At 31.5% G+C, this 12,656-nt stretch overlaps 1 protein-coding gene across 4 annotated transcripts in view; it reads left to right on the top strand.

The window, feature by feature from the left end:
• Nucleotides 1-12,656, top strand: part of LOC111049283 (A-kinase anchor protein 9-like) — a 77,685-nt gene that overhangs the window by 48,084 nt on the left and 16,945 nt on the right. For 3 of the 4 annotated variants that reach the window (XM_039431908.1, XM_039431916.1, XM_039431900.1), the window contains 9 exons: nt 73-240; nt 1,634-1,774; nt 2,238-3,630; nt 4,312-4,481; nt 6,170-6,441; nt 6,849-6,999; nt 9,838-10,005; nt 10,768-10,938; nt 11,494-11,655. In XM_039431908.1, coding sequence (XP_039287842.1) covers nt 73-240; nt 1,634-1,774; nt 2,238-3,630; nt 4,312-4,481; nt 6,170-6,441; nt 6,849-6,999; nt 9,838-10,005; nt 10,768-10,938; nt 11,494-11,655 — 2,796 coding nt within the window. Of the gene's footprint in view, nt 1-72; nt 241-1,633; nt 1,775-2,237; nt 3,631-4,311; nt 4,482-6,169; nt 6,442-6,848; nt 7,000-8,003; nt 8,172-9,837; nt 10,006-10,767; nt 10,939-11,493; nt 11,656-12,656 lie in introns of all 4 variants that reach the window. The other variant, XM_039431903.1, reaches the window with a different exon arrangement.

Raw genomic sequence — 12,656 nt, 5'->3', positions numbered from 1 at the left:
TTTATTGCATACTTTTTAAATTGATAAATTCGAACAATTATGTTACATTGATTATTATTTATTGCTTCACAGGTGGAGAGTCAAAATAGCTCTAAAAAGTCGAGTAATTCCAACTCGAAAGGCTACAGAGTTAGCTTTGCAGATGATGTTGAAGTGTCTCACATGAACGACGGTGAACGTACCAGAGATGCCAATTTCTCCAACGTTATGCATGACTTTTCTCCCCACTTCAGTAGTACGGTAAGTTACATTTCTCTTATGAAACCAACGTGATATAATGTTGAAATCGGTCCCTAGAATATCAATATTACTGTACAAATTAGATTGTGCAATATTTTGACGATTGTCCTTACACATACAGTAATATTTTACAATAATAGTTTTCTTCAAAAAAAAAAGGAATTGTTTGATGGAAATATTGAAGGTACCGTAGTGCAATATTTTGCAAGCAAAGACGGCTAGTATATTGTGCAACCATTGTTATCATTTTCATCCTCATTGCCTGAAAAATAGCTATCAAAACTATAAGGTATGAACCTTTTCAACTAACTATTCACCTGAGCACTGCTTGAATCTGACTTTGTCATAGAATCTCAGTGAAGGATATTAAGACTGTGCAAAGGCTAAAAATAAACTTTCTACTCGTGATATTTTTCGATTTGTATATCATCAAGCTATCAAAATGAAAAAGTTTTCTCAGGAAAACATTTTTTTCCGATCATTACTTTTTGAGATATGAGCGACTGAAGTTTGAATTTTTGGGACAGAACATTTCAAATTCGGTATGATATAAATCCATGAGATTTAGAGGATGGATTCTTCATGGTATTGTTGATCTAGCAAAACAAAAATTTTCTGAAAATATCAATTTACCAAAAATAACTCAACCAAAAGTTACTTTTGGTTTTTTTAGTAAATTGAATAACTATCTTAAAAATTGATATTTTCAGAAAATTTTTGTTTTACTAGATCAACAATACCATGAAGAATCCATCCTCTAAATCTCATGGATTTATCTCTCACCGAATTTGAAATGTTCTGTCCCAAAAATTTAAACTTTAGGCGCTCATATCTCAAAAAGTAATGATCGGAAAAAAATGTTTTCTTGAGAAAACTTTTTCATTTTGATAGCTTGATGATATACAAATCAAAAACCTTTGAAAAATATCACGAGTAAAAAGTTTATTTTTAGCCTTTGCACAGCCTTAAGATCTATTACACTGTTGGATTGAAGAAAACTAAACGGATATTTTCGTAGTGTTTGATGTTTTTGTACAAGGATCTACGCCAAACACTGCTTCGCAATCCTTTTAATTTTGAAATATTAATAAACTATCAATTTTTATTAGCTATGTTAAATTGCTTAATGATCCTCGTCAGTCACAGTTACCGGGAACTCATCACAGTCACCGTTACCGGTTGGTACCATTGCCCGGCGATCGTGGTCAGATTTTGTTGGCCATGATATTAAACATTGGAAAAACATTTGTCCGAGGGGAATGTTGTTCTGTATCAAAGTTGACAAAAAAAATCAATTAGCCTACATTGTACAAATAGTCACTGATTGCTGTTATTCAGGATTTCAATTTGTTGTTTTACTTTACAAATGTCTATAGAAGTTTTATCGTTCCAGGTTAAAACATTGGAAAAATCGGAACAGCGGATGATTACTCCTTTATTACATCCAATCGCTGAGGATGATTCTAGAGGCGGTGGTGATTGCACACCAAGCTGGCAACGGATGAGTCCACCAAGAAATGACATCAACCAGCAGGTAAGCTAATCCACACCATTTTAGTCATGCAAGTTTCTATTTTTCAACTTATAAATTAGTGATTGATATAACTTTATTCTGAACTGGAGTAGCCTACTGGAATTGTAAATTATGAAAATTTATTTTCAGTTTATAATTGTTAAAGTTGGTAACTTTAAAACTATTTTACGTTTATAAATTCGAGTTCTGGAATTTTAAATTATGAAAATTTATTTCCAGTTAGATTTCAAACTATTGTAGGATAGGTAATTCAGTACTGATAGAAAATGTCCATTCTGTATTCTGCAAGAATTCTAATTTTGTTTATTCCAAAAGCTTCTTCTCAATTCTTAAAGCAGTTTGTAGTTACTAGCATTGTTTCACTGTATAGCTATATTGAATAGATTCTTGTAATTTTGATTATCCATTTTGATTCAATTATTAATTGGTAATTGCAACTCATAAGATTTAAATATTTTTACAGGAGGAGATGAAGATCAGAATGGATGAATTAGAGAAAGAATTGATCTGGAAGACTGAACTGATCGATAGCTATGAAAAACGGCTGCAGGAAATTCCTCAATTAGAAGGCGAACTAAAACGGGCAAGAGATGATCTGGCGTCGACTATTTCTGAAATATCAGAAGACAAGAAATATTATCAGGAACGGCTTGAATTGATGACTACGTTACAAAAGCAGCTAAACGAGCGCGACTCCGAAGTGCAAGACTTGAAAAATGTCATAGCAGAACGGGAAGAGAATCTTGTAAGAGTCATGTCTGACGTGAAATCTTTGCAGCTGATTCTTGAAAAATCGCAGAAGAAAATTGAAGATGCCAAGAAAGCTGCCGTGAGTGATGATACTAAGCGATTGTCTGAAGAAGTTGAACGTTTGAAGGATGAAAACATCCATCATGTTCAGGAAATATTGGTTTTAAAGAAAGAATTGAATAAAATCCCTGTAGCTGAAATTAATCTATTGAAAGAGAACTTAAATGATGAAAAAAATGCATCAGAGAAACTAAGGAATGAGGTCAGTAGTTTGTTGAACGAAAAAGAGGCTGTCATAGCAGAACTTGAGGCATCTAAACAGAGATATCAATCGCTGAAAAAAGAATTGGAAAATGCTTCGAGTAAATTGTTAATGACTGAAAAAGAAATTGACAAACTTCATAATGACTTGGAATCAAGTACAGAGCTTAATGATGTATTGAAGAATAAATTATATGAAGCAAATCATGAAATTAATTTAATTTCTAGAAAAATGTCTTCAGAAATGAGTAATAGAATTCAAAAAGATTCAAATGATCTCTTGCAAATGAAGGATGAATTGGAGCGTCTGAGGAGTATTAATCGCAGTTTAGAGTCTGATTGTGAAAGTTTGAAGAAAGAGTTGAACAATATGATTGGAGAAGCCAATGCTATGGCTAGAATATCCGAAAACAATTCGAAAGCGAAGGAGCTCGAAGTGGAAGTTGATAAACTGAGAGATGAAAGAGAGATGCTGTTGCAGAGTATTTGCACAATGAAGGAGAAATTTGACACCGAGAAAAGTCGTTGTGAAACGATTATCTCGGCTGCTGAAGCCTACAAAAATTCAGAAACATTGGCTCAAGAAAAAGTATTGAAGGAGAAGGAATTGCGAATAAGTGCAGAAAAGAAGTCTCAATTTCTGAAGAGAGAATACGAAAAATTGAAACGTGCCAAGAAAGAGCTTGAAAAGAAAAATACAGTTTTGAAGGATGAGCTGGATAAGGAAAAGAAGCATACGATGGAGCTTGAAAATAGTCCAATGAGGGGGCGTAAAACTCTGGCTGACCTGCAAGTCACTCCTGTTGATGCCATTGAAATTGTACCCTTCGAAAACAAAATTACAGGTAAAGTAAACCTAAATTCTTTACTTTTTTTAATTCATTGTCTCGTTTTAAAAAATATCATCATTCTTCAATTTGAATAAGCTGTTTTCTAAAGAGAAACTAGATTTATTTTTACATTTATAACTTAGTTTTAAAAATTTGATGATGTATTGGATAGTAATTATCCTTTTTAACTTCTATGGCACAGAATAGATGACTCAGTCACGAAAAGTAACTGGACAAGAATAATTCAGTGTAATGCAGAAAGAACTAGTAGGTACTTAATAATTATAAAAAAAGCTCACGAAAAAAATTGTTTGGAATATTATCAATTGAAACTAGTAATGGGTTTCTTAATAAAAACCTTTTTACTTTGCATATTATGATAATTTCAGGTAGTTTTCAACTTAACTGTAATTTACGGGTTGGCTTAAAAGTGGGGTACCCTTGTGGTTATGTAGTTTAAACATTATGATGGGTAGTGACATGTTTATTGGTTTATTACTATTATTGATTTTTCGTTCGTTTCAAAATGTTGTCAGTACTTAAATAGCTCATTCATTACATTATTATTCATTACAGAATCTACTTGAGAGATTCTGAAATGAATAATTATGATTTCGTTGTAAAAATAGATTATTCTGGATACCTGAGCGTGTGGGAAATTTCCTTGATACTAAATAGATGTTTTGTTTTGATCAGGATCAATAGATGACTTGACTGACCAGCTGCAGAATGAGCTTGATATGTCTGCTCGTCTCGACGACACGCTTCTTTCTACACTGGACATGCAAGCAAACTCCCCCCAGCCTGTGTTGCCTTCACAATCTCTAGTAGCCGTTCTACACAGAGTTATCAAGCATGGATTCAAGGTTTGTGTCTATCAACTATCTCATTTCCAATTCATACATTTTTGTTTTAAATTCAGATAAATGTTAATATTAATTAGTTAAGTACAAAAATACTTCTAAGTAGAATAATTTATTATTATGAGAACGTGCTTTTGACAATAGGTTCTTTTCAAATTAATATTCGAATCAAATAACGCTTGAGAATTCATTGAGACATCATTCATCAAATCAATTCTATTTGAGCTTGAAGCTTCATTGAGTTATCATTGACCAGTCCTCATATATTTGTTTACAATGCCTTTTAATTATGATCACACAAAATATAATAATTACAGTATCCTCTAATGATCAGCCGAAATCACTTTCCGAAAACTGTAGGTCTATCACTTATCATAAGGAAAATGTATTCTTTTAAAATACAAAAATCAATTCAGTAAGCCGTCTGGGTACAACCAACGTTTTGATGAAATTCAGACTTAAGGCTGTACAAAGGCTAAAAATAAACTTTCTACTCGCGATATTTTTCAAAGTTTTTCGATGTGTATATCATCAAGCTATCAAAATGAAAAGGTTTTCTCAGGAAAACATTTTTTTTCGATCATTACTTTTTTGAGATATGAGCGCCTGAAGTTTGAACTTTTGGGACAGAACATTTTAAATTGGGTAAGAGATAAATCCATGAGATTCAGAGGAAGGATTCTTCATGGTATTGTTGATCTAGTAAAACAAAAAAATTCCAAAAATACTATTTTTTGAAAAAGTTATTCAATTTACCAAAAATAAATTGACTAAAATTTATTTTTAGTAAATTGAATAACTATATTAAAAATTGATATTTTCAGAATTTTTTTGTTTTACTAGATCAGCAATACCATGACGAATCTATCCTCTGAATCTCATGGATTTATCTCTTACCGAATTTGAAATGTTCTGTCCCAAAAATTTCAAACTTCAGGCGCTCATATCTCAAAAAGTAATGATCGGAAAAAATGTTTTCTTGAGAATTTTTTTTTTCATTTTGATAGCTTGATGATATACAAATCGAAAAACTTTGAATAATATAGCGAGTAGAAAGTTTATTTTCAGCCTTTGCACAGCCTTAAAAATCTCAAACAGTACTCGTGCATGTGCATAGATGGCTCCAATTATTAAAACTGGTATGACCGCTGACTGTAGGTCTATCTCATCCATAAGCGTAGGGCATGCAATTATTAAAATTATTAGTAATGGTTACTTTTTTGAATTATCTTACTTGTAAATTGTAAGATAATGGAAACTTTTTGGTAAATTAGCCAACATTAAACTCCCAAGTTTCTTGAATAAGCATTCTGGCATTTCAAATGATATTTTTTATAATATTTAAAAAAATTAACCACATGAATTTGTTAATCCATTTCGTTTTAATTGGTAAATAACTTATTTTATTCATCAATAATAATCACCATATGTAAAGAACGATTCCTTCTTATATAAAATTTATTTCCGAACATCCATCTTCATTTGTTTATATTAAAATCGAATATTTACAATATTAATGTTATAAATAATAACAAATTTGATAATAAGTCAATTTAACTGAGTTGACTTAACTCGGATTTTTTTTCTGTTTGCCACTCTACGACATGAATTACTATTATATTCTTTTCATTGCAATATGAAAAAAATCTGTGCATAACTGTCCCACTCACTTGATGGATTTATTTTTGCAGAACTTGACTCGGGAAGAAATGGATCACTTGTACGAAGAGCTAACTCTCCACACTCATAGACCTCCCAGAATTGCCGACTTGATGGAAAGAATCAATAAACTGCAGAATGAATTGAGGAAGCAGTTGAAAAACGTTGACAATTTACACGAAGAGGTCGATGTTGAAAGATCGTCTCTATCAAAAGAGAAGGAGAGAGTGGTCCATTTGGAAACAGAAATTGATCGTCTGCAGAAAATAATCAGCTATCAGGAAGAGCGCCTTGCTTCTCTCTCGTTAGTATTCCAATTTACATATATATATTTGCATTCAAAAGCATTGAATAGTGGCAACAGTATTACATTTTTTCATGATGCCAGAAAACGAGAAATGCACTTTCTCATTCAAAATTCTGTCATGTTGTATATGGCAATATTAGTTGTGTTTTAAAGAGACAAAAAGTTTTCAGTTCTAGTTGTATGCCTCATTAGACGCTCATTTGTTGCAAAAATATTCAACATTCTTTTTTGTATGAAAATATTCTTACAGATTAGTAAAAAATGCACAAAATTCATTTGTTTTTTCATGAGTAATTACTACATCTAAACTTCATTAACCTTTTGATGAACTGAGGCTGTTTGTTAACAAATCAATAAGTTGATAATTATTTGTGTTTTAATTATTATCTGATTTCTTTCTTCAGGTCAGTTGTTGAGCAAAATAGAACTCAGATGTCAGACCTCAAGTTGTCTCTTCTGAAAGAAAAAGGGAACTTTAAAAAATTGCACGTTCTTTTCGAAGGAGAAAGGGATAAAATCAAGCAGATTCAAAAAGAAGATACAGAACTAATTGAGGTAATTTATATACTTATTTTTTATAATTATGTATATAATTATTTATTATAATTATATAATTATACTATTAATCTACTTTACAACACCTTTTTTCGAATAATCTATTTCGTATATTTTATCCTGTATTTATTTTATTTGTAAGTAACATGAATTATTATATTTTATAATCATTACACTCTATTGGTCTAGAAAATATTATTGTATAGTTGATTTCCAGATTAAGAAAAAAATATTCGTGTTCATTAATTCATTATCCTTTTAAACAGTCTCTAGTATACAAATTTCAATGTTTGATCACATAAGACGTTGAACCTTATTAATTGGTCATAAGTTACCTATTATTTAGTAAGTTAACTGTATAACAAGTTCAGTACTCAAATCCGTTCATATTCGTACGGTTTGATGTAGATAATAATCTCAAAATACTGATCATTTAATTCATTTTCTATTTGCACTGATCAAATTGACTGATGTAATAAAACTTCATTAACTTTTCATCCTGGTTATAATAATGAAATTTCTCATTAGAATTAGGCTGCATACAAATAAAATTATTTGAATAACATTATTAATTTAATCTTAAAATAATAACTCAATTGACATGATTTTCCGATTGGAAAAAGCTGTACCACAATCTCCATCATCAAATAGGAAGATCAATTCCAAGAATTATTACGCTGATAAAAATAAGCATCTTTATTATCAACATCATTATAGAACATTCTATTTTTCTTTTTCAATTGTACATGATTGATAGAATCAATTAATCAATTAATTAATTGCCTAGTTAATTGATACAATCCAGTAATTATGAATTGATCAATTGATTGATTCAATTATTTATTGATGATGCAATTGATTCAATCGTAGATAATATAAAAGAGTAATTCAGTATTTTTAAAACAAATATGACTTGCACTCGCTTACAAAATTATGGTTGAAATTGAACAGTCGTATGAATAAATTGATATGTTATTAATTTCATGTTGTTCTTCACTTTCAAGGATCTGAGAATATGTCTGGAAAAGGAGAAAGATTCGAAAGTTAGACTGCAACTTTGCTTGGAGCAGGAACGAGAACGCCTACAGACTCTTGAAGCGCAACTAAATGCAGCTCAAGCTGCTGAACAAATAGTTCCGAGGCCCCCTAACCAGAGTGATCATTTGAACAAGGTAAATTGATTCTCTGTTTGAAATTGAAATTGAAATTGAAATTTATTTATTTCCAAAAGTACAAAACAACAAGCAGTATGCAGTAAAACATGATACAATATGATATAATACAAAAATAATGTTTTCAACATTTTAAACTAAAAATCAATACACTTCGGAAACAATATAGTACCCGCAAAGAAAAAACTGAGCGCGGATACGAGTTGCTTTTTTATCGTACAGCAGTGTGATTTTAGACGTATGATTTTGGATGTGGAGATGAAACTGCAGAAAAAACAGATGAAAGTCAAGTGAAACAAAACAAGAAAAAAAAAGACTAACGGAGATTTCAAAAACTCTATACACGCGATTTGACAATAGACAAACACACACAAGTGGGCTCACCAAGTGGGCTCATAAGCCTTTATCCAGTCGTGAAATTCACCAGCCTTATGTTTATCACAGCTAATTAATAATATTATCAGGAACTGTTTGTAAGATTTTATTTACTCTAAAATTTAATTGACGCCTACAAATTTCTAGGTCAATTCTGTCCTGTTCAACTGTCTGATATCTGAGATTATATGGAGTTTCACGAATAGTAATTTCAATATTTTTCCTTTTTACATGTTGAATTAAACTCTTAATGTATAATTTTTTAATTGCAAAACATCAAATGTTATGAACAATTCAGCACTCGGGAAACGTCTTTGTTTTCCAAGAGCCGCTCTTATTATATACTTCTGCACAAGAAATAACCCATTTATGTAACAGTTTGCCGCACCACCCCAAGCCAGTAATCCATACTGCAAGATGGACTGAACATATGCAGTATATAGCAATTTTGCAATACTCTTATTGTTTATTAAACTGATTCTATGGAATCTGTAAATCAAGTATTTCAACTTCTTACATTTATCATCAATGTGATAGTTCCATCTTAGATGTGCATCAATTATAACTCCAAGGTATTTAGCATGGTCAGTTTCTCCCAGCAATGGACACCGGCACGGGGTAGATGTGGACGAAACACAGGATGAGGCATGTATTTGTAGGTTTATATTTGTGGGTTGAGTACTGATGTTGGTGAGAAGGTTATGAAATTACTTTTTTTATAGTTAAGTGTCAAGGTGTTATTATCTAACCAGGATTTGATAACCTTCAGTCCCTCCACTGCTAGGTCATTCACCTCCTTCCATGACCCACCCGTAAAAGTTACTGTGGTATCATCTGCATAACATTATTAATTTAATCTTGAAATAATAACTCAATTGACAAGATTTTCCGATTGGAAAAAGCTGTAGCACAATCTCCATCATCAAATACGAAGATCAATTCCAAGAATTATTACCCTGATAAAAATAAACATCTTATTATAGAACATTCTATTCTCCTTTTGCAACTGTACATGATTGATAGAATCAATTAATTATTGTACTGTATTAATCAATTAATTAATTGAATAGTTTATTGATACAATTCATTAATTTATGAATTGATCAATAATTGATTGATTCAATTATTTATTGATGATGCAATTGATTTAATTGTAGATAATATAAAAGAGTAATTCAGTATTTTTAAAACAAATATGACTTGCACTCGCTTACAAAATTATGGTTGAAATTGAACAGTCGTATGAACAAATTGATATGTTATTAATTTCATGTTGCTCTTCACTTTCAAGGACTTGAGAATATGTCTGGAAAAGGAGAAAGATTCGAAAGTTAGACTGCAACTTTGCTTGGAGCAGGAACGAGAACGTCTACAGACTCTTGAAGCGCAACTAAATGCAGCTCAAGCTGCTGAACAAATAGCTCCGAGGCCCCCTAACCAGAGTGATCATTTGAACAAGGTAAATTGATTCTTTGTTTCAAATATAAATTTTAAAAATGAAATGATAACTGACTAGCCCTATTTAAAGATATTTCAGTCTATTTTTCTTGTAAATTTTCCAATTTGGTTTAATTATTTTTCATTTCTTCATGTTTTATTCAATTCTGAACAATCTCTTAAATTTGTAGTTTGTGGGTTCAAGTGTAATGGAGTGCTTAATTGCCGGCTGATGCATAACTTGACCATCCTATGCAAAAAATAAAGGTGTACATTTTGTTGTATTCAATTCCTTTTTTATGGCCACTATATTTGTGTACAGGCATTCATTATTTGTGGTTATTATAAAGTTTAATTGTATTAAAAATAAATTAAGATGTTTCAATTCCGTTTTTAATGACCACTATATTTGTGTACAGGCATTTATTATTTGTGGTTATTATACACTGTAATTGAATTAATAATAAATAAAATTATCTTAGTTTTTATTTTATTGTGTATATTGAAGTTCATTTACTTTTATTTTGAAGTGAAACTTTGTTGTTGTGATGTAAACTTTAACCATACTTTGAACATTTTATTAAACTTAATTTGGGAATAGAAGAAGTTTTGTGTTTGCGCCTGTTTTTTTCATTCTACTATTGTGATTCAATGAATGAATAAGTGAATATTGATTGATAATTTCCGGATGGCAGGCTGCCATGGAATCTCAAATAATACACTAAATTGTATAATATTTCGACTTGTAGTATTCATGTATTTTTTCTTGTTTTTAAATTTCCAGTGCTTGGATGAGTGGAGAGGAAAATTGACGGAGATTGGAGTGGAACTAGAGAGGGAGAAGAGACACGTGGATTCATTGAGTGCGGCTCTCAACAAAGAAAAGGAAGAAAATGACCATCTGCGAACGGAGCTGTACAAGAAAAGTTCTGAGTGTATAGATCTACAGGCTGAGGTAAATTAAAAGCATTTCATTCTCCATACAATGATACAATGTATTTCATACAGGAATATTTACATTGAATAAGTGCATTTTATCTTATGATTTGACATTCTATTTACTAATCATAATTTTTACTTTCTTTTATCAAAAACTATTTCAGCTAGCATGAATATAAAATAATACAGTCGTTTCATAGTGCTCCACTATTTATGATGATTCAAAAACTTTGAGAACTTCCTGTTTGTAACATTTCATTTTAATGTGATTTTTATTGAAATTAAAATTCGTGTTTCTACTGAAAGTAGGTCAAAAATTTATAGAGTTGAAGAAACATAACCTATACTTTTTGACCAGTATATGTATTCGGCAGTATTCGGGGAAAGAACAGTTTTTGAACTCTGCATATTGTTCCTCCCTCAATTATCTTAATGAAATGTGTATAATTGGATCAATAAATGATTATGAATATGATGACTAGTCCAGCCTGTTACCAAGTACTATACTAGAAATGTATTTTTTATGAAAGTTTTTTCAAGTACTCTTCTAAAACTGTCTGCATTTGAACAGGTCGAACAACTGAAATGCGAAATTGGTAAAGAGCGTTCTTCGAATCGAGAAATGAATGAAAAATTGAAAACTATTCAAGAAGCTGAAATGAGGAGACAGAGAAACCGAGCCGCAGCTGAAGAAAAACACAAAAGAGCTTTGGAACGAGCAAAAATTCAGAAAGTAAGATACGTTACAGTTGAAATTACTTGAAAATTCCAATATATTCCTCCAACTAATGTACACAAGTTTTTTATTAGGCCCTTCGTACCAGCCTATCATTGCATCATTTAAGAACAATAGCCTGATTACAGCCTTTCGATTGTGTAGTATTACATTTCAATAAGTAAAAAAACTTGAAATTGATCTGAACAAAAACAAATGATACTCCGTACAAGTGAACTTTAGACTTGGGATGGACATGCGTAGTAGAGAAGGCATACAGCGGCAGGGATACAACGGCGGCTATGTTGCCGTTGTGTACCAGCCAGCGTTCTCTAATTCCCAGTTAGTATTCAAGCGCTCATGTTAAACTTAGGAAGTTTCCTCTCTAATCTGCAATCATAGACTCGACTGACTCTAATCGACAAATTGACAACTGCACTTCCACCTATGACTCTATCCATCACTGCAATTGGCTGATCTCCCTCCATTTATCTGCGCCGCAAATTCCTCCAAGTACGAAGTAAATTTGCTCGGAGTATAATAGAAAGCCCGTCCAACTTGATATGTTCTCGAATCAACTACAATATATGGGCAGCTATTTGTGAATTGTATGAACTCCAACGTTTAGTGGTATGGAGGGCTTGAAAGTTCAATTAACAATATTCTCATTTCAACTTTCAGATGGTATCTTGATGGCTATTTGCCATCTATTTTACATCCATCATTTCAACTTCTAATGATGAATTAATTAGATCCATTATATTCTGATTTCAACATAGTCATATTGTTGAGTATGAGTGCTCCCCTACTTATGCTACATTCATGTACTTTTCCTTATAGGACTATTATAATATATATAGAATGAAATAAGATTCTCAAGTACCCTTTAATTCAATTTTGTTTTTATTCCATTCCCACGTGAAAATGGGTGAAAAACACTTCATGTTGTGGTGACTAAATGAAACATTACTTACTTCATACTTCCCTCCTTAGTCATGACCAGATAACTGGGCTGACTG

Source organism: Nilaparvata lugens, chromosome 1 (genome assembly GCF_014356525.2).
Source record: "Nilaparvata lugens isolate BPH chromosome 1, ASM1435652v1, whole genome shotgun sequence".
Classification (NCBI taxonomy): Eukaryota; Metazoa; Arthropoda; class Insecta; order Hemiptera; family Delphacidae; genus Nilaparvata; species Nilaparvata lugens.
This window is presented reverse-complemented; position numbering and strand designations above follow the sequence as displayed.